Below are 21,855 nucleotides of genomic sequence, written 5' to 3' on the forward strand. Positions count from 1 at the left end.
AGGAAGGAGGGAAAGAGAAGAAAAGAAAAAAGGGAAAGGGAAAGGAAAGCCATTTGCTAATTCAAAACATTTGTTTCCAGGTGCCAGGTGGACCTGTCGGCCCTCAGTAGGGAACAGACACACAAGCTGGAGTTGCAGCTGGAAGAGGGTGAGGGACACCTGGTACTACTGGTCACCCTGACAGCTTCGGCCACAGTCAGCATCTCTGATCTCTCGGTCAACTCCCTGGAGGACCAGAAAGAACGGGAGGAAATCTTAAGGAGATATGTACGTATGTAACCCTCCTAATTCAAGGTCATGTGTGATGAGCTGAGGTGGTAAATGATTTACTTAGAGTGACAGAAGTACATCTGAAGGGCTGTGTGACAGTTGAGTCAGCAAAAACAGAGAGCTGGGCAAATGCAAACACCGTTCCCCTGAGGTCTGCCCACCTGCTCTTCTCTAGAGCCTCTTCCAAAGCAAGCTCTAGATTCTGAGCCTCTCCGCAGGGATTTTGTCATGCAGCACAACTCTCATGCAAGGCAACTTCTCATAAAGGAAAGTCAAGTATACAGAACATTACCTCAAAATTAATTCATTGACCCTTTGTAATTGCAATTAAGAGTTCTTTGTCTTTCCAAGTTTGAGATGGAATTAATGACACCTACATTAATTAGTAGCTTGGTAATGAGAGGATATTCACAGAAAGAATTTTTATTTCAACTGCTTAGAAAAGCCTCACTCCATTCCTTTATCTTATTTTAATGAATGTGAAATATAATTAAAAGGAAGCCTCCTTCCCTTTGGATCATTTGAGGAGTGATAGGGTGGAATAGTGAGTCGCTGTAGTAAGCACCCTTCTCAAATTTCACCAAACCAGAATATTCACACCCAAATTGACCTATTTCCCAGCATCCTCACACTGTGCATTTTCCACCATGTAGTTTTCTTCAGTCAACAGAGAGGGGAGCTCTTACTCCACCATTCTCTCTCAATGGCGTCTCGGTAAAGTGAATGCCTTGGTACCCATGAAGCTGGGAAAAAAAAGCTTTTCCACTTAAAATTACAAAGCTTGTATTGTACAACGCTGCCAGGTGTTTAGAAGCCTCCTCTAGACATTCAGCCATGAAACCAAGCTCTGACTAACAAAGAACCGCTTAATTTTTTTTTTTTTAGATTCTAAAATATTCCTATTTGCTGACTGACATCCTTCCAATAACTGAATTTAATAAAGATGTACCTTATCAGGCTGTGCAGATAACATGGAGTGCTGGTACTAATGCTCTACAATATTCTTCAAACAGATTAGCAGGATGTGGGCTTCAGCAAATTTATTCTGGCTATCTCCACCGAATCAGCTGTCTGCTAATGCTTGTACAACTCATCCACCAATGGTGTTATCATAAACAGTTTAATAGAGGTGACTTAGCAAGCCTAAATAGTATATATTTTTAAACCACCTAAGAGCCCAGCATATTGTTGGGCATCTTCTAATATGCAATTGCAATTATGAGAATTATTTCACATTTTGGTACCCACAAAAACATGTTCTCCTGTTACCAGGAGTGAGCCTTGTGAGTTGAAACAATTTTAAAGGAATTAATTGGTATATTAATATAAAAATTCTAGGTATTATGATACTGTATTTTATGTATTAATATTTGATACTATCCTATATATTAGGATGATAGTGCAGGCTAGGTAATGAGGACTAATCCAACTATGATTGATTCTTTTTTTTTTCTTTTTGCCAGATGGGTTTCCTTAAATCGGCCATTTCCATTCAGAATTTGAATATTTGTTTCCGCACCTTTTTTCAAATGTTAGTTATCATTTGAATAAAATATAAAATATTATGTGGATGCCCTGGTTAATTCTCTGATTACATGCTGCTCAACATATTAAAAAGTGAACCATATTTAAAAATTTTTTTTTAGCCCTGCATTGCAACATAGGCCTGTATCTCCCTCTAGAGACATAGTTGCTACGAAGCTACCATATGCAGGGTAGCACACGTGTTATAATTGCTCATAGCAATACAAGGACAGAGACCTATGCTTTATGGTTTTGTCATGTTTCCTTTTTATTTCACAGACTATGAGATGAATGAATGCTGTATCATGTCTGAAACATCACTTGTTTCAGAGAAACACATAGAGGAGGTTATTTGGGGAATTAGTTATATGTTTTCCTGGGAGAACATGTGTATTTTTTAAAATTTAGGCAAAACTTATGAATGTGATTTGGCACTGGCCATAGTGAGGAAAGTAAATTAATTACCCCTTGAAAAAGCTCTCCATTTCTATCATTCAGTTGTTCATTGTGAAGCCTCGAAGCCCCACAAATTAAACAGACATTACTGTGTGAGCCATTATTTGATCACTTCTTTCTGAAAAGATGGCTAATTCCATTTTTCTTTTCTTTTTTTTTTTTTTTTCTTTTTTGGGGGGAGGAAGGCAGGGAAGGTCACTAGGGGGCGGGTAGTAATGGGTAGTAGACCAAGAGCGATTATATGACCTTTTCAGAACGGGTATGCTGAACCCTTGCTCCCCCTTGTCACAGTTTAAAAACCAGAGGAGCTAGTTTAGAGAAGAAGTTGTTAGCATTCCATTTTTATTATGACATTTCACAGTCATCTGATTTAATGTCCCTTGACCGGATTGTCCACCGTGAGACGATGGGCTTGAAATGTTATTTAGAGCATTGATAAAAGGTGAGCGGTTCTAAGATGACAGCGAGTCATAAGGCTGGTGGTGTGACATTAATTTTCTCCATAACAGAGATGGAATAAGACGTCACGGTGACAAGCTGTCAATCAGCCCTGGCCCCTCAGAGCATCTCGATGCCATAGGATGGGGTATTGCCTCTCCCGTAATAGAGCTGAACTGAGATGCTCTCCCTGACAGCTGCTGCAGCCATAGAGAAAATATATTATACAGCCTTTCATTAAAAAAATAAAGAGGACTCCTCTCCAGAGCATTTCAATCTTTTCCCATCTATTGAGGGCTGAAAGGATTCACAGCAAATCATAGATTCCTCTGCTATGGAAATTTCTGGCTTCAGAAGCCATCCAGGTTTTGAGGCCTTCTAAAATAACCATAAATAACAAGGCAGGAATGCCTCTTGATGAAGCATTCCTGAAAGGTATATTTTTAAACCGATATATTTAAGTTTTTTGCTTTTTTTTTTTTTTTTGGAATTCTTATTATAAGCGATGTATCACTGGCCTAAACAGTTGAAGTTGGCAATAAATTCCTGAGTGTCAGCTGACTGGAGGAAAGAAACCCTTCAAACAATAATTACCCCTCCAAATGAGAAGCAGAACATTGGAGCCGAAACGTCAGAGATTATGTGTCTGTGCAGGGAGGTTACTAGTATGAAACAGTTCTCAGCCCGGGGATGAGATTTGTTTTAGACATGGTGAAACTTGGTCAGAATTGCTCCCAAAAATTAAAGGACAGAAACCTTTTGATAAAACTCTTCTCTATCATTAGGATAGGAGACTTACCTGGTTCATAACACTCAGGGAGTTCTGAGATAAGGAGGAGCTTCTCAAACCTGATGTTACTGTATCAGAAAGACAACACGCCAACAAACCTCTGAACTATAATACTACTGTCTGAAGTTGTATTTCAGTTAAGCCCTTAATTTACAGGAATTTAAATAGAGAAAGAGGTGCATTTTTCCTGAGCCCTGTCATCTTATAGTTTCAATAGATTTTGGGGTGATAAACAGCTGTTTAAAAACAATACAAGATTAAGAGCTAATTCTGTGCTCAACACTCTTAATAGTTAGGTGCTGAGATTACCCATCTAACTGCACTTTCTCCTCTCAATATACCAAGGTCATAGCGTCAGTGTACACGATGACTAGTCATACAGGACTGATCAAGTTAATATCTCAGTAAGCTTCTGCTTGTCAGTATTCTCACATCCTTAAAACAAGGACGGGGATGTTCTTTAGTAACAGTTTAATAACTTCGTTATGCTCCGTGGTCTTAAAGCATTTTAGGGATTATAATACAGAAGTACCTTTGATTTACTGAGTAGAAACGCTAGTCTTATCATAGGAAAAATGCTAGGAAGCGTAAATAAGCAAATGCATATAACTGTTCTCTATCAATACTTCATCTTTAAATATTTGTGCCCATTAATTAGAGTTCTGAATTAGCACATCGGTATCCCTCTTTTAATGCCTTTGGGTACTGTACTTCGCAAAGCACTACCATTATTAATTTATAACATTAAATAGGTTTATCCTATGGATCTGATTCTTCTATTGAAATTTCCCTACCTCTATACACACTACATGGCAAATAAAATTGCAAACTTAAGAAAAACTATTCATCACTTTTGAATTTATTTTTAGTGATCAATTTGACTTATTTTAGAAGTTATATATGATTTTTTCCTAAAAGATTCATGGAACTATGTAAATCTTTCAATCAAATATTAGAAAACAGTATTTCAGTTATTTAACCCTCATCTAGCACACGCAATTTCCAAAACTCACCAAGAAGAAAAGAATAAAAGAAATATTAATATTGACTTTTTTTTCAAGATTTTATTTATTTACTTGACAGAGAGACAGCCAGCGAGAGAGGGAACACAAGCAGGGGGAGTGGGAGAGGAAGAAGCAGGCTCCCAGCAGAGGAGCCTGATGTGGGGCTTGATCCCAGAACTCCAGGATCACACCCCGAGCCGAAGGCAGACGCTTAATGACTGAGCCACCCAGGCGCCCCTAATATTGACTTTCTTAATCCTAAAGGCTGACGTGCATTACATGACGAACCACCTCAGACTCAGTATTAACAATCGTTAGTCTCCAAACCATCGTGCCCATAGATGACAGATTTCTTGGAGAGCTGCAGTAAAGGAGATTGAAGGAAGAAAGTAGGCATATCCTATTCTATAATTCATTGTTCACCATCTACTGATAATTATTTACGGGGAAGAAATGGGGAAGAATTCTTTATTCTTCTACAAAGTCTGGTGTAGCAACAGTTATCTACATCAACACATGTGTGCGTGTGTGTGTGTGTGTGTGTGCGTGTGTCTATGTGTAGGTGCACGTTAATGATGGTGGAAGGGTAATCTGTATTGAAGAAACACAAATATGCTTTTGAATCACGTATGCAGCATCCTGAGATCAACCACAAAACTTAGTGTTTCCTCACACACTCTTGGGGACCTCCTAAGACCTTTCTTTTCTAACACTGACGTTGGGGTCTTTCAGAGCCCATTGCGGATATTTCACAACCTGAAGGATGTGGGATTTCTCCAGGTGAAAGTAATCAGAGCAGAAGGGTTGATGGTCGCTGATGTCACAGGTAAGAAATGACACAATTCTATTGTCTATACTTATTTATATATGTGATTTCTAATAGATACATTATATAATATAATATATATTCATAGTATTTATTGTATGTGATACATACATCTTGAGCGACATGCAGGGTCCATACCACTTAATGACTAAACTCTTCATGTCACCTGACGAGATCATCAAAGTAAATAATATAAATATAAAGTTTCAGGTTTGATCTTACAAGAATTGCCAACCGCCCAATTTTTATACTGTTTCTGCTTTTTGAAAGAAGGGTGATGTATTAAAAATAAACAATAAAGAGTAAAATAACTTCTGAATTGTTGCCTTTTCCAAAGTTTGGCCAATGCGGCAGGAATATTTCTTCCGGGTTTCATCGTTTTGGCATTTTGGAATAATGGTATATCTTCTCTCGGGCAATATCAGCTTCCCCCAGATGATATCATAACATCAACACTTACAAAGTCCACTACACGTGAAATCTGTTGCATAGTTTACTGAAAATTTTAGATACAAATTACTCAATTACTTGGTGTGTACTCCTGGCATCTCGGTTGCTGGTTCAATTTTTTGGTTGTTAAAATTCCTTAGCACATCCCAGGGATAATTCTGGATCTAAACTAAGCATCTGTGTTGTTCTAAAATTTTTAACCAAGAAATGGGCCTGTAAAAACACTGAAATCAGTCTTATCTCTTAAAGCTTCCTGATTTGGATATCAGGATATTTGGATATTTGGATATCCCCCTTTCTATGATGTATTAATTAACTAGTGATAATTATTTCATCAATTTCCAGAATGAAATCACTGTTTTGAATTTGCAATTATGTGACCATTCCTTTACTCTTTAATTTCATATGTTTTGGGGTACTTATACCATTCCTTAAGTTGTCTATCTCAAGATAGATAACAGGACTGACTTGGCCAAGTTTTGTTTAAATTTTGCTCTTCCTGAAAGAAAGCATCCGCTTATTATTTGTAGAAATATGCTTACCATTGTGAATATTCAGCAAGCTGATCCTAATAAGGTAGTGGACTTATCTGAAAGGGAGAAATGCACTTTTCCTACCATCTAAGAGCTTGCGAATCTGTTATCTGATAGTTGGTACCCTTTTTAAATTCATCAAATCTAAACAGAACAGAATCAAAACCAAATTAAAAGATGACATGCATTAAAACTAAAATAGCAGATGTCTGCTCCAGAATGGTAATATTTTTAAATTTTTAATATTTGCATAGTATCAAGTGACTATTTATTGTGTGATAAAAATGTTGAGAGTTTACAGTTTCTTTAAACAGGTGATTATCAACTCATTTGTAACCATGAAGATAGTAACAACTGTCAAATACTCTTTCAAAATAGGCGTATTTGGAAGTAGTGGGGGAGAGGGTAGTTTGTAATCTTTTTGCATGTATGCTGACTTGGTTCCTTGTACTGAACAATTAGTGAACATTAAGTTTATTCATCTTTCTTACTTCTGATGTGGTTATCCTCAAATTAATCTGGACATAATGATTTTTTTTTCTTTTATTATGTTGCATTTAGTATTAGAACCAATAGTCAACAATGAATGACTGATTAACTGCTCTTTTTTTTTTTAAGATTTATTTATTTATTTGAGAGAGAAAGAGGGAGAGAGAGAGAATGAGGGGAGAGGAGTAGAGGGAGAGGGAAACTCAAGCAGAGTCCACACTGAGCACAGAGCCCAACTCGGGGCTTGATTTTGTGACCCTGAGATCACGACCTGAGCTGAAACCAAGAGTCTGATGTGTAACCAATACGCCACCCAGGTGCCCCAGTAATTGCTCTTTTTTTGTTCATTGTGGACATTAACTTAAAGACTGGAATAGGAGCTCAGTATTGCTTTCACATACAGAGGGTACACCTAGCCTCTGATTCCCCGAAGCGGGTAAATTCTGAATGTGACATTCACTATCATGGGAGGCACCTTCAATTTCTGTGGGATTTTCTGGGGGGGAGGGGAGCCCTCAGTGTTGAGCTGAAAACCTCTGAAGGTGGGGAGAAAGGCCTAAAATAATCAATATCTCAGGGGGCACCTAAGTGCTAAGAATTTTTACTGAACATTTTTAGGGGGCACAATAATTTCTTATACAAATATTCAAGTCCCATTCACTTCAAAAGCTTAGATACCTGCCCATTACACAAGTTGAATGCAATTATATAAGTTTGTTTCTCTTAGAAAGAAGCTGTCATTGCTCTTAAAACTTCATGAATATGCAAACTATGTTAACCTACCTGGCCTATATGCCACTATGGAAGTTAAAGTACATGTTCTTCCAAAGCTATAAAAAATAGATATATTTCTTTCCTAATGGTTCTATGTAAATTAATGTGAATAACAATAGTCTTTTCCCTAGGGATTCAATGAGGACATAATTTCGATCTGATAAAATGAACTTTAATTTGGGGAATACTAAGTAACAGATTCTCCATTTTTTCCCCTCTAGTTTTAGGGTTATAAATCTAATGATTCCTCATTCTGCACTGACCTTATAATCTAATGTGCTCTGAATTGAACAAGAGATGTGTTGAACTATTCAGGGGCAAGAGGATAATTCAGTCTTTGACCTTGCTCACTCTTGGACCTTTTGTGGTCTTTATGACATTTGTGATGGTGGTAGAAACTGAGGACCATATGTTTAAGTGAGAAATGTCTGAATATACTACTATTTTTTAAATGATCTTCACTTCTGGAAAGGGTAAATATTTACGTGTAAACTGATCCTTCCTTGTCTTTACTGTTAAATCTGGAGCACAAATAAGCTCTTTGTAGACTTTCTGTTTTACTTGTTCAAAGAAGAACTTTAAAAATGTATTGTACATCTCAGTGGATAACCATAGGCTCTACAAGATATTCAGCAACAGTTTGAAAAACGGAAATTGAGTCAATGGTGCTGTCTTCAAATCCTCAAATTAGCATCCATTTAGGAATGTTGTGGATGGAGAGGGGAGATTTTAAATCACTGATAGCTCTCCGAGCTAAGCAGAGTATTTTCTGACCTGCTATAAATGAGGCTATTACTATAAGATACTTAGTTGTAAGCTTCAGAACACTTTTTTCTAGACAAGTCTAACAAGACAAACTTATATTTGACCAACTTTGCTCTATTTTTAAAATATTTTTAATGATCAGAACATAAAGTCAAACTTCCGTAGTTTAAGCAAAAAATTTTAAATTACAATATTCCATCATTTAACGTGAGCACAGGAAGAAGAGATTCTATAATCTTTTAAGTAGCCATCAATCTTACTGCAGTTACAAAGAATTTTTTCCTTTCAAAATGTAAAATTTTTCTTTTGTTACAACACATTCATTGAGAAACATTGTGATACTGTATTAACTCTGTGTGAATAAAGAGCAATTGAGACTCTCTTTGAATGAGTGAGTACAAAGCACAAATTACTTTTTAATGAAACCCTCAATTCTTTCCCTTTCCACAAAAAGCCTATAGCCTTGTTCAGCTGAACACTACTACAGTAGGTCACTTCAGTTAAGCCCCTAATAAACTGTTGATAGTCGAGGGTAGTTTTTTCTTCGGTCTCAATAGCCCAGTGTTGGACAGTGCACTTCAAATCATTAAGGTTAATACAGATTTAAAAAAGAGATTAACTCTGGTGGTTAAGGCCTCAATTTACAACTCCCACACATACACATGCATTGAGCAAGGCACAAGAGTGGATTGCAATTTCAGTCAAATTGTGGGCAGCCTTTCACAGCCTGAGAAAGTGGCACTCTGGTTTTCAAAGATGATCAGCTAAATTCTTCGCGAGGAAAAAAAGTTTAAGTGAAAAATACTTTGCAGTACAACTTACTTACCTTTCAACTAAGCAGTGAAAAGGTGAATGTCTGTCTGTACCATCAAAGCAAAACCTAGAGACTGCCTGGCCCTGCGTTCACTGGGGAAAAATTCTCTCTACCGCCAAATCAAGTATTCCTTAAAACTGGACAGTTTGTGAGGAGAGAAGACCACTGGGGGGAAAATATATATTTTTAAAGGTGGTGGGAAACAGTTCATGTCGGAATTTGTCTTTTCTAGCTTCTAATTATCCTCTTGCTTGGATGGGGCCTAATTTCTGCTTTCAACAGAACATTTAAAGTCTTCTATATCGAGTGAGGCTTTCTTCGCAGAGTATTTAGACCTGGCCTATTGGTTCTTTCAAGTTCTAAGAGAAGAAAGAGAAAAGGGTTCTTCTCTTCAGCCCCTCCCCTGCATTTTCCCCTGGGTTGTTTTTTTGAGTTCCCGAGGAAGAGGTCACAGCTCCCCAGGGATACCAGCCACTCGGGTTCAGAATCGGTGATATGGGAGAACTGTGAAAGCCTTTCAAAAGACGCCCTACCTTTTCACCGTATTAAAAGGCGCACTAATAGAAAACTTCTCCACCCCAGGTGAATTGATCTCTCGAATTAATGCACCATCTCTTTCAGGAAACAATAGAGGGAGAGGGAGAGAAAAAAGGAAGAGGGAGAGAATTTTACAATTAACATAATCTGTCACTGAAACAGTCCCATTAAATGAGCATATCTTTTTCTAAAACAAGGCTACGCATAAAGACCCATGACTCACCAGCCCCATAGTCTGGAAACCTACTAGTTATTAAGGGAGACGTTTACTACCCCGTTATTTGCATAGACTTTTCCCATGTTTTTCTTTAGGAAAACTGTCTTTATTGTTGGAAAATATTTAAGTAACAAAACAGCAGAAAAAGACATGCTACAGTTTTTTTTATCAGCTTCCGTGAGAGTCTTATTATCTTAAGAAATAACAGTTAGCAGCTCAGATTCATTAGCAGAGCTAAATTTAAGCCCCATTTGACAGGCTGCCTAGAAAACATTTTGTTTTGCTGTCTGTGGGCTTTAATTAAGATGTGTTCAATTTCAGTCCTCTTCAGTCTAGCGCCGCCCCCCCCCCCCCCAACCTTGCTGTGTCACAGACCGGCGATCAGACACTTTTAGACGGTCCGGCCCATGACTTTGACCTTCTGCGCAGTCCGGCGTTCCCTGGGGAACCGTTCAACTCATGAGGTCTGATTTCACACTTCCAGGATGCCTCAGCTCTCTTAACAATGACAGGGAGACAAAGCCCTTTAGAGCAGGCCGCATGGGGACTTGTTTAAATTGGAAACCAGAGAGGAGTCAAGGAACAAGGTTATGGGCTACAGAATAGTGCTTTTAATAAAGAGCTCACAGCTCTGGCTCAGCTCAAAGAGGTCTACCTCTGTACAATTAATTGAGCCATTTATCTGGAGCATCTTAGGCCTCTACTTTCTCACAGAATTGCGTGGTAAATATCAGCTAAGAAGCAAATGAGATATGCATGAAATGAATTTTAACACTTTGATTACTGTGCTTCCAGTCTTCATTAAAAGTAAATTTATTTGTATTTCTGACCTCATTATCAGTAGGCTGCCTGCATTTTTATTGGTTCCTGTGATTTCCAGCTTGAGTATGTCATGTAGGTATATTTTATACAGAGATTTGGATTTATTATTCTTGGTATTTTCCCTGAACATTATGGGTCTATCCAGAGAAAGAAAATGAAAAGGTGCCTGTACAGAAAAAGGCGAGTCTGTTCTTTGAAAGTTTTATATACAGCTGGAGAAATGCCACGCACATATATATATAATGTAGATAAGATACTGTCCTTTAAAAAAATTAACTTTTCGTGGGTTACCCAAGCAAACTGCAGAAGATCTATGCAGTTGTTGCTTGAGTGGCCCTCAGAATACAAGAGCTCTACTGGAAAAAGTGGGTACATTGCTTCTTTTACAGAGCTGTAGCAGTCTGAATTTTTGATAGCATGTGCCTTTAATTATGTCGTCATATTTAATAACGTTGGTGATAGCGGATAAATGCAGCCTTAGATTTTATGATCATTATTTAAACCCTGTGTTGAAAGATGAGATAATGTATACCCTTTAATATACCATACATTGATGGTATTGTATATAAAATATAGTGGAAGTCCTTCATATTTGTGAATCATCAAAGGTAAAATAATTTACCAAATAAAAGGGGGTTATGCGTGGATGTCACTCTTAATTTTTCTTTCACTTTTGCTATTGTTAAAACTTAAAATTATATAGCTTGAAAGAAAAATACCTAAGTTTGACACAAAACGTATTGAAAATTTCCCAAAGTGTGCTTTATTTCCACTGTATAAACTAATGAATTCCCTATTTGCTTTTTAACAAAAATAGTATAGTTTGAGAAGAAATTTCATCCACTTTATAATGCACCAAAAATACCCAACAGCTGACATTCTTATCACGGTAACATGCCCAGTTTAGAAAACAACCTTATACACATACATGTTAAATCTCTTAACACTATAAAAATACCTTCCTTAAGAATGAGACGAACCAAATGAAGGCATCACAAGGAGAGAAAGCAAATTTTGCTCTTCATCCTCTTTTTTGTTTTGTTCTTCATTTTTCTCTGTCATCATAGCTTACATAGAAGTAAAAGGGGCTTCCTTTTAGTACTTGCATCTTTACAAAACTAAATCCTTTCTAATTTTAGAAATGCAGAAGTCTTTTTCTAAAACCAAACATTTGATATGAAATATTTGTGAAAAGAGGAATTAAAATGATAATTTAACTCAAGGGCTAGTGAGGCTGAGTCTGATCTGGTGTTTTATATGGGATGACAGAACTCCTGTGTGATTCAGATGCAGGTCACGTGGTTAGAAGACACTGCCCTGGAAGAATAGGTGGGATGACAAAAGAGATTAATAATGGGGTTTGATATGCTCTAGAGGTGAAGGACTATGGGCTGAGTGAGAAAGTGGTGGTCCCACTATCAGTGGGACTGGGGGGAAGAGAAATACTATAAAGTAATTAATTGAGTTCTGTGGAAGTAAGATTACAAAATTATCCTTTGAGTAAAGAAATAGAGAATTGCTGATCTGGCTTAGAGGGCTAGCTCCATGAGTCTACTCAGTGCTTGAAGAAATGCTTTCTGATGCTAGAATCGTTGTTTAAAATTAAACTGTTCTTTATTGTTTGTTATGATATAGTTGTGTAAATAAGCAATACATATCCTAGAATGATGGATTGGGGAACTGCTGCAAACAGAAAGGATCTGGATTTAACCAGACTTTTTGGGGAAAAAAAAATCTTACCACAGGAATACTTGGGTTATATGACAGTATAGTTAGGAGCATAAATGACGACATGGCCAAGCCCAAAGAGTGATTGCTGTAAAGGATTGATGTCAATGGGAATGCCAAATGGAGGAATACAGGGCTGTTCTTTGTCTAATCTGTTCAATCTATTTAGTAGTGAGTTTGAGGAGATAATTGATGGCTTCCTTATCAAACTTGCTAACATGTATATATATATATATATATGTATGTATATACCATATGTATATATTATATATTTACACTTTTAAATACTTATATAGTATTATGGTATTTATACATTATATATATGTGTGTGTATATATATATCCATATATGTGTGTAATAAACTTAGTTCAGACTGAAATAATAGGGTTATTAGTTCAACAAGGTGGGCATTAAAGAGTATATATAAAAAGAGGTACCAGGATACAGAACAGTAATGTCCTGCTTTAAGAGCAGAAATATAGAAAAAAATTAGAATTTAAATTTAGTTTAAGCTCTGTGTGAATGAATTATGCGCATGTCAATTTTGTTACATTGTTTTACAGTACACAAATTACAAATTGGTTACATTGAATGCAAGGGAAATGTTGAGAATGATACTCACCTCTGGACTCATCAAACACACTGGGGTATGAATTCAGGATTGGAAGCTATTCTTTAAGCAAGGACATTGACAAACAGAGCAGAAGTTATTCTCAATTAGGATATCTGATGTTTTAAAATCAAGTCAATTGAGAACAGCTCACAGAGAATGATAATAATACTAATAACAGTAGTGGCAGCAACATTTATTGAGACCCTATCACATGTCAGACACTACCCTGAGCTTAGAACAAGGATGATCACAATCTCACAACAACCTGATTAGTTACTGTTGTTATCCCCACTTCACAAATTAGAAAACTGAGATGTGGAGAGGTTAATTAAGCAACTGGCCACGTTAGCATGTTGAGAAGACACTGTGAGAACTACTTACACTACTCCTGTTTGCAGTCTGCAGCAGCAAAATGGACTCCACAGGCTCTCGGGTAACTGAATTCTAACATCAAATCTTAGGCAAGTATACCTGATTGGTGCAACCAAATTCACATCTCCCACCCTAGCTGCAAGAGAGTCTAAAAATGTGACCTTGGCCTTTGCAGCCTCTCTTGTTCAGGAAGAGGCACCAGAAGTGAGAATACGTGCTCAGCAAGCCATCCACATTATCCGGCTCAGGGGGGCAGGTAATGAACATGAACCAGGTAATCTAAGTGACAGATGCTATGCCCTTACTTTTTTACCCATTAATTCATTTAAAGTTAAAAAATGACTACAGAGGGCAAATCATAAAAGAGGTAAAAGTAACAGAGACATAATTTTGTGTGCAGTGTGAAGAAGCACTTCCCAAAAATTATAATTGCCAAAAAATGTATCAGAATAGACCTGTGGAGGTGGCGGTTTCCCCATCACTGGCCCAGTTAAACCAAAGCCTGTGAGACAACCTGGTAGCAGAGAGGATTCAAGCCCTAGGTCAGCTTTCGAACTTGGCCTCTGAGGCTTTTCTCCCAGCCCTCAGAATCAGAGATCCCGTAGGAGGTGCCAGGATGAATAACAAACTCTTGAATGAGTAGATATTTTGTAGAAGAGAAATAAAAAGACAAAGATATTTTAAAGACAAAGCCTTGGCAGATGACAATTTTCAGTTTTATTGCCTAAAAAATATTTTTTAAAAAAGTTTAATCACCTAATAGAGTACTTAATTTTTTCAGTCTAAAGAATTTTATTCAACTGCACAGGATCTCTCCAGCTAATTAATTTACTTATAAGAGAGATTATCTGAATCCTCTTGCTTTTCTGTGGGCCATCTAATTGAATATATATTTACTGTAGGTCCTAAAGTATCTATGAGAACTTTCAAAAACAAAGGAGCTTATAATAAATATTTATACTTATATTTTTAGACAAATAGCTTCCATGTTTCCAATCTTGTAACAAATCACTTGCATATAGTTTCTATATTAAATACTAATTGAAATAAAATCCTTCAATGTTTTTACCATAATTTATCTAAACTCTTTAAAGGTTGTACATAAATTTTTCATAGCTTCTTCTTATTTGACAGATCCCATAGTCTCCCTTTTCTTTCTTTTCCAGTTCTTATCTTTCTCCTGTTATTTCTTGTTCTTCTCTCATAAACTTCAAGCTTCACAGCATATACCAAGATGGTTCAATTTTAGGACTCAAGGATGCATCTGGTTACACACAATACTATAAATATTCTTTTGCATCTAGTTCTAAATCCCAAAGGCAATAAATTCATATTACATTGTGCTTTATTCCCATTGTTCTTAGTCATGGTTCTCAAAGTGTGGCCTGGGAGCTTCCGGGGATCCCCAAAACACTTTCAAGGATCTTTTAAAGTCAAGACTATTTTCATAATAATACTAGGACGTTATTTTCTTTTCTCACTCTCATTCTCTCATGAATGTACAATGAAAAATTTTCAAAGGCCGTATATTGATTGCTCTGATGTTAACATGTCATGGATTTATTCTATCATTTTCAAATGAATGATAGTTTTACATGCTCTCATTTTTAATTTCTAAAATGGTAAACTGATAGATATAATTTATATAGACAAAAGCTTTTTGATGTCCTCAAAAATTTCTAAGAGTTCCTAAAGCTGAAAATGTTTAAGAACTGTTGCTGTAGGGCAATGATCCTCATTCAGAGGAGACAGTATTGCCCTCTTACGCATTTTCAGAGCTTTGTGGGAGAATTTAGTTGCCACAGTGTTTGGGGAGCGCTATTGGAATTTGGTGGGAGTGGGATGGGGATGCTAAATATCTACAAAGTATTAGACAATCTTAACTAGTGAAAATTGTCCTATGTCCTGCAGGATTAAGTATAGACATTGATATAGGCTTTAAATCTATTTCGTGATTATCTGAGCCCAGATTTCATTCTGAAATACGTATTGTTTACTCAAGTCTTGCAGACGGCTGCCATTTTACACAGTAAACACCAAAGACCTTAGGATTGCCTCCACGGTAATCTGGTTCATGATCTGGTTGCCCATGACTTCTCTGACACGTTCCACCATTGTTCCCAATGCTCACTGTGCCCGACTATATCAGGGTCCCTGAGCACACCAGGCCTTTGCTCTAGCTCTTGCTTCTGTTTGGGATACTTCTCTCCAGATATCCATTTGACTACTCCTTCACTTCCTTGAGGTCTTTGCTTACAACTCGCCTTCTCAATGAGGCCTGCTCCAACCACACTACTTACATTTATAAACTATGCCCCTCCCCCACATTCTTCAAACCCCTTGTCCCGCACTATTTTTTTTCTATTTTTCATTGACACGTATCACTCCCTAACATACAATATAATGTACTTCTTAATTGTGTTCAATATGTAGTCTCTTTTTCCTCCTTCCCCACTACAAATAGAATCCAAAAGAGCAGGGACCTTTCTTTTTTTTGTTTACATGGCCTGGCATATAATAGGCACTCCATGAATAAACAAACATATCATTTTATTATAAATAACTTTCTATTTAATCCTCCTTTATTATGGCATTAAGGCATTATATGAAATTTTTTTTTTTTATTTAAAGATTTTTTTTTTATTTATTTATTCGACAGAGATAGAGACAGCCAGCGAGAGGGGGAACACAAGCAGGGGGAGTGGGAGAGGAAGAAGCAGGCTCATAGAGGAGGAGCCTGACGTGGGGCTCGAACCCGGAACGCCGGGATCACGCCCTGAGCCGAAGGCAGACGCTTTAACCGCTGTGCCACCCAGGCGCCCCTATATGAAATTTTGAAATCATGATTGAGTCCGTTTTATTTCAAAATAGTAAGGAGGGCATTACAAAATCTTCAATATGAAAAAGGATGTATTAGGTCTAATGGGCTGAGAGCCACAACTCTAGGGGGTCGATTTTGCTGCCACAAGGAAACCTAATGCATGACTTAGTGAGAAAAGGGAAGCCCAGTTATTATTACTCAGTCCCAGAAACAGACCCAGTGGGAACCTAGTGAGGAGTGTCAGTTAATGTATTTCTACCAATCAGATGTTTAAAATATGTTTAGGTCAGTTGATGAAAAAAGCAAAGGTCAAAACCCCATCTCCAGTGATAAGGGAAGGATTGGAAGATATATCCAACGTACATGGCTTTTTGTTTTGGTGGACCCTGTGGAATTCCCTCATCTATGTACAACATTGTTATATGTTATGATTGAAATTCCAGTTTGGGGAAAGGACAGATGGCAATCTTGATTATAATTAAAAAAAAAGATTAAAGTATAGCCATTTCAAACTATGACACCTGAGGAAATTAGACCAAGGAGCTTAATTTGTGCAAGGTAGGCCCCAAATAAAAGGCCCCAATGGATATGAATTGCTTTCCATGCTATTGAAAGCCTTCTGTGTTTTCAGAGACAGGACAACAAAGAGGTGGTCGCTGGGTATCCCCCTACACACACATTTCTGTAACACATCACATCCAGGAAAGTGTGCTACTTGTCAGCAGCAAAATGACCCTGGACAAAGCCCACCGCTGATGGATCAGGATTAACTTTCTATTCTGGGAGCAAGAATATCATTCAGTATCTTTTGAGTGACTTTAATGCTCAAACCAGTAGTTTGCACAAACAGAAGCCGTCCACTTGCCCACATAACAGGTAACAAGCAAGCAGGGGAGGTACAGCCTTTCCCACAGTTCTTTATAAACGTGTCAGTGTTGTGACCTCCAAGAGCAAGGGCTAAGAGTGAGAGAGAATTAGCCAATCAGCGTATCCCATTCATGCCTCAGTGCTGCTTTGAAGACACCCAGAAAAGATGCCCATTGGAGACAATTCTGACCTCGGTTTGTAAAGTGGTAGGAATGGCTTTTCACCATAAGCATTTAGGTGTTAGAGTATATGCTTTAAAATGTATTATAGATTAACTTTTAAGTTAAGATAGAAGAATCTCTAATTTTAATTCCCTTGGGAGATTTTTTCCCCTTATAAAAATCCGTAGGGAAAATAAACAGCCCCTAGTATTTAACTAGATTATGGATAAATGCACGTTAGTCCTACCGTAATATTTTTAAGTATCTATTGTACAGTCACTACATAACATATATCTAAGTTGCTGTGTTATAGAGTCCCTATCAAAGGAATAAAGAAACAGATTTAAGCTAAATATTCCTTATCATAAATTGTTAAAGTCTTCTTTTTAGATAATCGTCCTTCTCCTCTGAAATTGTTGGCAATAGAGATGTGCAATCGCCGTAGATGACCAGGGTCACCTCATCCACTGAGGAAAAGTCCTCGCCTCCCTTTCCCTTCCTGTTCTAGAGCTGGAGGATGATACGCTTCTTTCTCCTGGCTCCCATTGCACCCTTCACTTAGCTTTATTGCAGCACTTACAGTCCTGTGTTATAATTGTGTATTTACATGCCTCTCATGCCCACTAAACTGTGCGTGCCTTGAGTGCTGGACTATGTCTTAATCATAATTCTGGGACGAGAGGAGCAGGCATTCAAAAAGTAATGAATGCTTCAAAAGGTATTCCTATTTCTCTCTAGAAAATTGTCAACATGGAAAATTGCAATGTTCTCAAGCAAGGCTAAGACTCTTAGCTGTCATGGCGGTTAACGCAATCAACCCCACTGCTCCGATCCTCACCGAGCACTGCTGTGATTTCTACCTTGTATCCAAACCCAAATCTTCATTTCCCTGCACTGCAAAAGAGAGGGATAGGCACTTTTTTAGCCCAAACGGTGAAAGTTAAGAGAAAGCCAGTTGGTACCCACAGGTCAGCTTCAGTCTTATGACAAGAATGACTAAGCGGGAGATGAGAGGTTGTATAATCTGTTCCCATACATTTAGGTTGTTTAAATAGCCCAAAATTATCAGAAACAAAATATAGTTCAACTTTGGATGCTGCCTTAATTCCTTGCCTTGCACTTGTCCCCGTGCCGTATTGAGTAGTCATCACAGGGAGCTGCTTCGCATCAGTCTTTAGAGCTTTGCAGAATACGGTGTACTTTGTAGACATCCACACTGCATCCCGTAGTCAGTCCCACTCCTCAGATACTCTCGGCAAGCACAGCAGCATATCACGGGGTCTAACTAGAACGATAAAAGGATGAAAGGAAGGAATAATTAAGGAGATAATTAATGGTTAGGTCCATCACTGGTATTTCTGTGATTGTTTTCGGTTGTTTAAGTGGCACATAATCAAGGCTGCAAAATTTAGGAACTGAAAAGCCAGTCATTTAAAGCATCATTTAGCAAGCCAGATAAGCACATTAACTATGTGTAGCCACTTCTTTAAAATAAAACTATGGTGAATGCTTTTTAGTGGAAAGTTTATAGAATTTGATATTGTACGTTTACTATTATTTTGGTTGAAATTGCTGTTAATTTTTAATTACCCTTGAATCATGCAGTGGCAGAAGGATACTTTCTAAATTAGTCGAAAATAACATAGTGTGTAAAGACCTGATGTTGGCATCCATTACTGATAACTGTAAAAACATAACTTTTTAGAAGGAAATGATGAATAGAAGTTAAATATAAAATTGGCTGCTCTCTCCTTACGTAAATTTTCCTCTTTGCCAGATTCTAGAGAAAGCGACCATGAGTACTTTGCTGAATGCTTCTTGTCCTTGGGGAAAAAAAGACTGACTTGGCTAAGTTCAAGGAATTGTTTTCCATCAGCAAATAACAGTATCAGGCATAAGAGATTGTTTGCTATTGGCATCTTCAAGCCCTGTTGGTTCTTCCTTTAGGGTATATTCAGAATCTAAGCATTTTCCATCACCTGGATTGTCATAATATCCTCCTCATTCTTCCCACTGCCTCCTCCATTGGCTTCTCTCCACCTTATTCTCCAAGTAGCAGCGGTCAGATGATGTCAACACCTCAGCCCAAATACCTCCAAAAGCTTCTCCTAGCACTTCGAGAGAAAGCCATATCCTACAGAGTCCTGCCACCACCCTCCCCATACCTCACCCAATACTCTTCCCCTTTCCCCCAGTTCATTCCTTCAGTCACTCTGGCTTCTTGGATATTCCTAGACACACCAGGCACGGCCATTTCTCTGACCTTTCCCCAGCCTGCCGTTCTAGGTTCTAGCCCAGAGCCCACTTCCTTGCCTTTTTCATTTCTTTGCCCATACGGCACTTTCTCAGTGAGACCTTCTCTGACGGTCCTTTTTAAAACTGCACATACATAGCAGCACTTTTCGTCGCCATTTCCTGTATTTTTCTCTATAGTACATATCACCTTCTAAAATACCGTAAAATGTGTGTTGATTCATTGTCTTTTTCCTCAAGGTAAACACCCTGAGGTCAGGCTTATCATTATTATTGTTTTATGCACTTCTGTCTCCTCAACACATAGAACGATGCCTGGTACATGGTAAGTAATAATTACTTGTTGTGTGAATGGATCTGTGGTCAAAACACTAGCCAGCTCTTCCCATGTGCGTGGCCTACTAACTACTAAGATATGGCACAGCTATTGGGAAAGGTCTTGCCTCGTGCCTTATATTTAAATATATGTATATTTAAGATTTTATTTATTTATTTAGACAGAGAGTGCAGGGAGGGGCAGAGGGAGAGCGAGAGAGAAAAATCTCAAGCAGATTCCACACGAAACACAGAGCCCAATTCGGGGCTTGATATCATGACCATGAGATCATGACCTGAGCTGCAATCAGCAGTCAAGAGTCGGCACTTAGACAGCTGGGCCACCCAGGTGCCCCACATTTAAATAAATTCAGTTAAAGCTATGTTAAATAGTAGCTTGGTCTAAGGTTAAAGTCTCTCTCTTTCTCTCTCTTTTTTTAATGTAAGCACCATTACATTTGGTACAGTGTCTAATATGATCTCTTAAAAATTACCTTGCTTACCCATTTCAAGTTAAAAGCAGGTACATAAAAGAGAATATTTTTGCCAATGATAGAATGCCCCTGGAATTTGATCTAGCCAAATGACTGAGAAGTGGTTTCAGAGGGTGCTCACACTATTTTTGGTGGGTGTGGCATTGTCTCCAGGGCTTCAGTGTCTTCATTCTAATAGAAGAGAGTGAGTGAGAACATAAGTAAGTTGGTGGTCAACGGCAGACACTGGTTTTCCCTAGGGATGGTCTTGCAAACTAATCAACTACACGGTGAGAAAATATGGATAGCCACGGCCTCATGGGCAAAGGTTTTGATACATGGATTAGCTTCTGAACAAGATATGGAAAGTGTTAATCATTAAGAACAGATTTTATTTCTTTAAGACTCCAGATCTTTTGTCAGCAAATACAGGTAGAGTAACAAGGTGGCGATTTAAGGGACTTTCCACGTGGTTGAAAGTCGCTTACACAATTGAATGCAGTTCCTGTGGGGAAAAAAATCAAGTAAAGATTTGCATCCTCTGCTGGTAGAAGTTTCAAGTAAAATTTTTTTCAGGGCACCTGGGTGGCTCAGTTGGTTGGTTAAGTGTCTGGATCTTGATCTCTGCTCAGGTCTTGATGTCACAGTCATGAGTTCGAGTCCCATGCCGGGCTCCACGCTGGGCAATAAAAATGAAATAAAATAAAGTAAAATGTTGTCCCAACAGATATTGTTCTCTGGACTTTGTCCTTGTGTTTTACTAATGAAGAAGTGGTACAGTTTTGACGGAGTCTGTTACACATTGCTGATCACTTGAGGGCAAGTAAAACCAAGTCGATTGAAATATAATAGTAACCGAAGTAGAGCAAGTGAAAATGAGGGGACAGAAATGCCCCAAAGTGTTATCTTTACATAGTTTTGTTTTTTACTTAATTAAGATTTACATGAATATACGCATATATGAGAAAAATTAAAAGGAGGTTGCAGGAAGAGTGTGAATGTTCCACTTTTCTTTTAAGTGAAAGTTTCCAACACTAATCTAAAGTTCTGTCTAAAGCGATGGCAGAATAGTGACGTTTTTGACATGGAATTCTATTAAATATGGCTTTAATTTTCTCTGTGATCATTACAGGTAGATATGTTTTCTCTCTCCAGCCCTTTTCTAAATTATTTGAGGTGGTAGCGTGTGTCTTCTTTCTTATGGTATGCATATTACCCAGTACAAAGCTAGGTGAAAAAACTTAATATGGGCCTGAAGAATTAGTAAGGTTTTGGAGATTGTTTGAATACACCTTTTTAGGCTTGTACCTGAATTCTATGGAAGAAAATAAAATTGTTGATATGGCAAATAAAACCTTTTGCACTGTGTTTTAATGAACAAGCTGTTCTTTTTTTAATTCTGTCTTCCATGGTGTGTATCTGTATATGATTAAAAAAAAAAAAAAGGTAATACAGATCCAAAGGCAGAAATAAAAATATCATCAGACCTCATAGACTTTTGATTCTCTGTATTCAAAATTGTTCCCAAGACCAAAAATTGAAA

The 21,855-nt window shown here is 37.7% G+C and overlaps 1 protein-coding gene across 11 annotated transcripts in view; it reads left to right on the top strand.

Moving 5' to 3' along the window:
- The window catches only part of MCTP1 (multiple C2 and transmembrane domain containing 1), a 501,045-nt gene that overhangs the window by 325,061 nt on the left and 154,129 nt on the right, over positions 1-21,855 (top strand). For all 11 annotated transcript variants that reach the window (XM_045796258.2, XM_045796260.2, XM_045796261.2 and 8 more), the window contains 2 exons: positions 81-267; positions 5,215-5,308. In XM_045796258.2, coding sequence (XP_045652214.2) covers positions 81-267; positions 5,215-5,308 — 281 coding nt within the window. The remainder of the gene's footprint in view (positions 1-80; positions 268-5,214; positions 5,309-21,855) is intronic.

The sequence above is a fragment of the Ursus americanus genome, chromosome 5 (genome assembly GCF_024610735.1).
Source record: "Ursus americanus isolate L20-20 chromosome 5, mUrsAme1.1.p, whole genome shotgun sequence".
NCBI classification, from domain to species: domain Eukaryota; kingdom Metazoa; phylum Chordata; class Mammalia; order Carnivora; family Ursidae; genus Ursus; species Ursus americanus.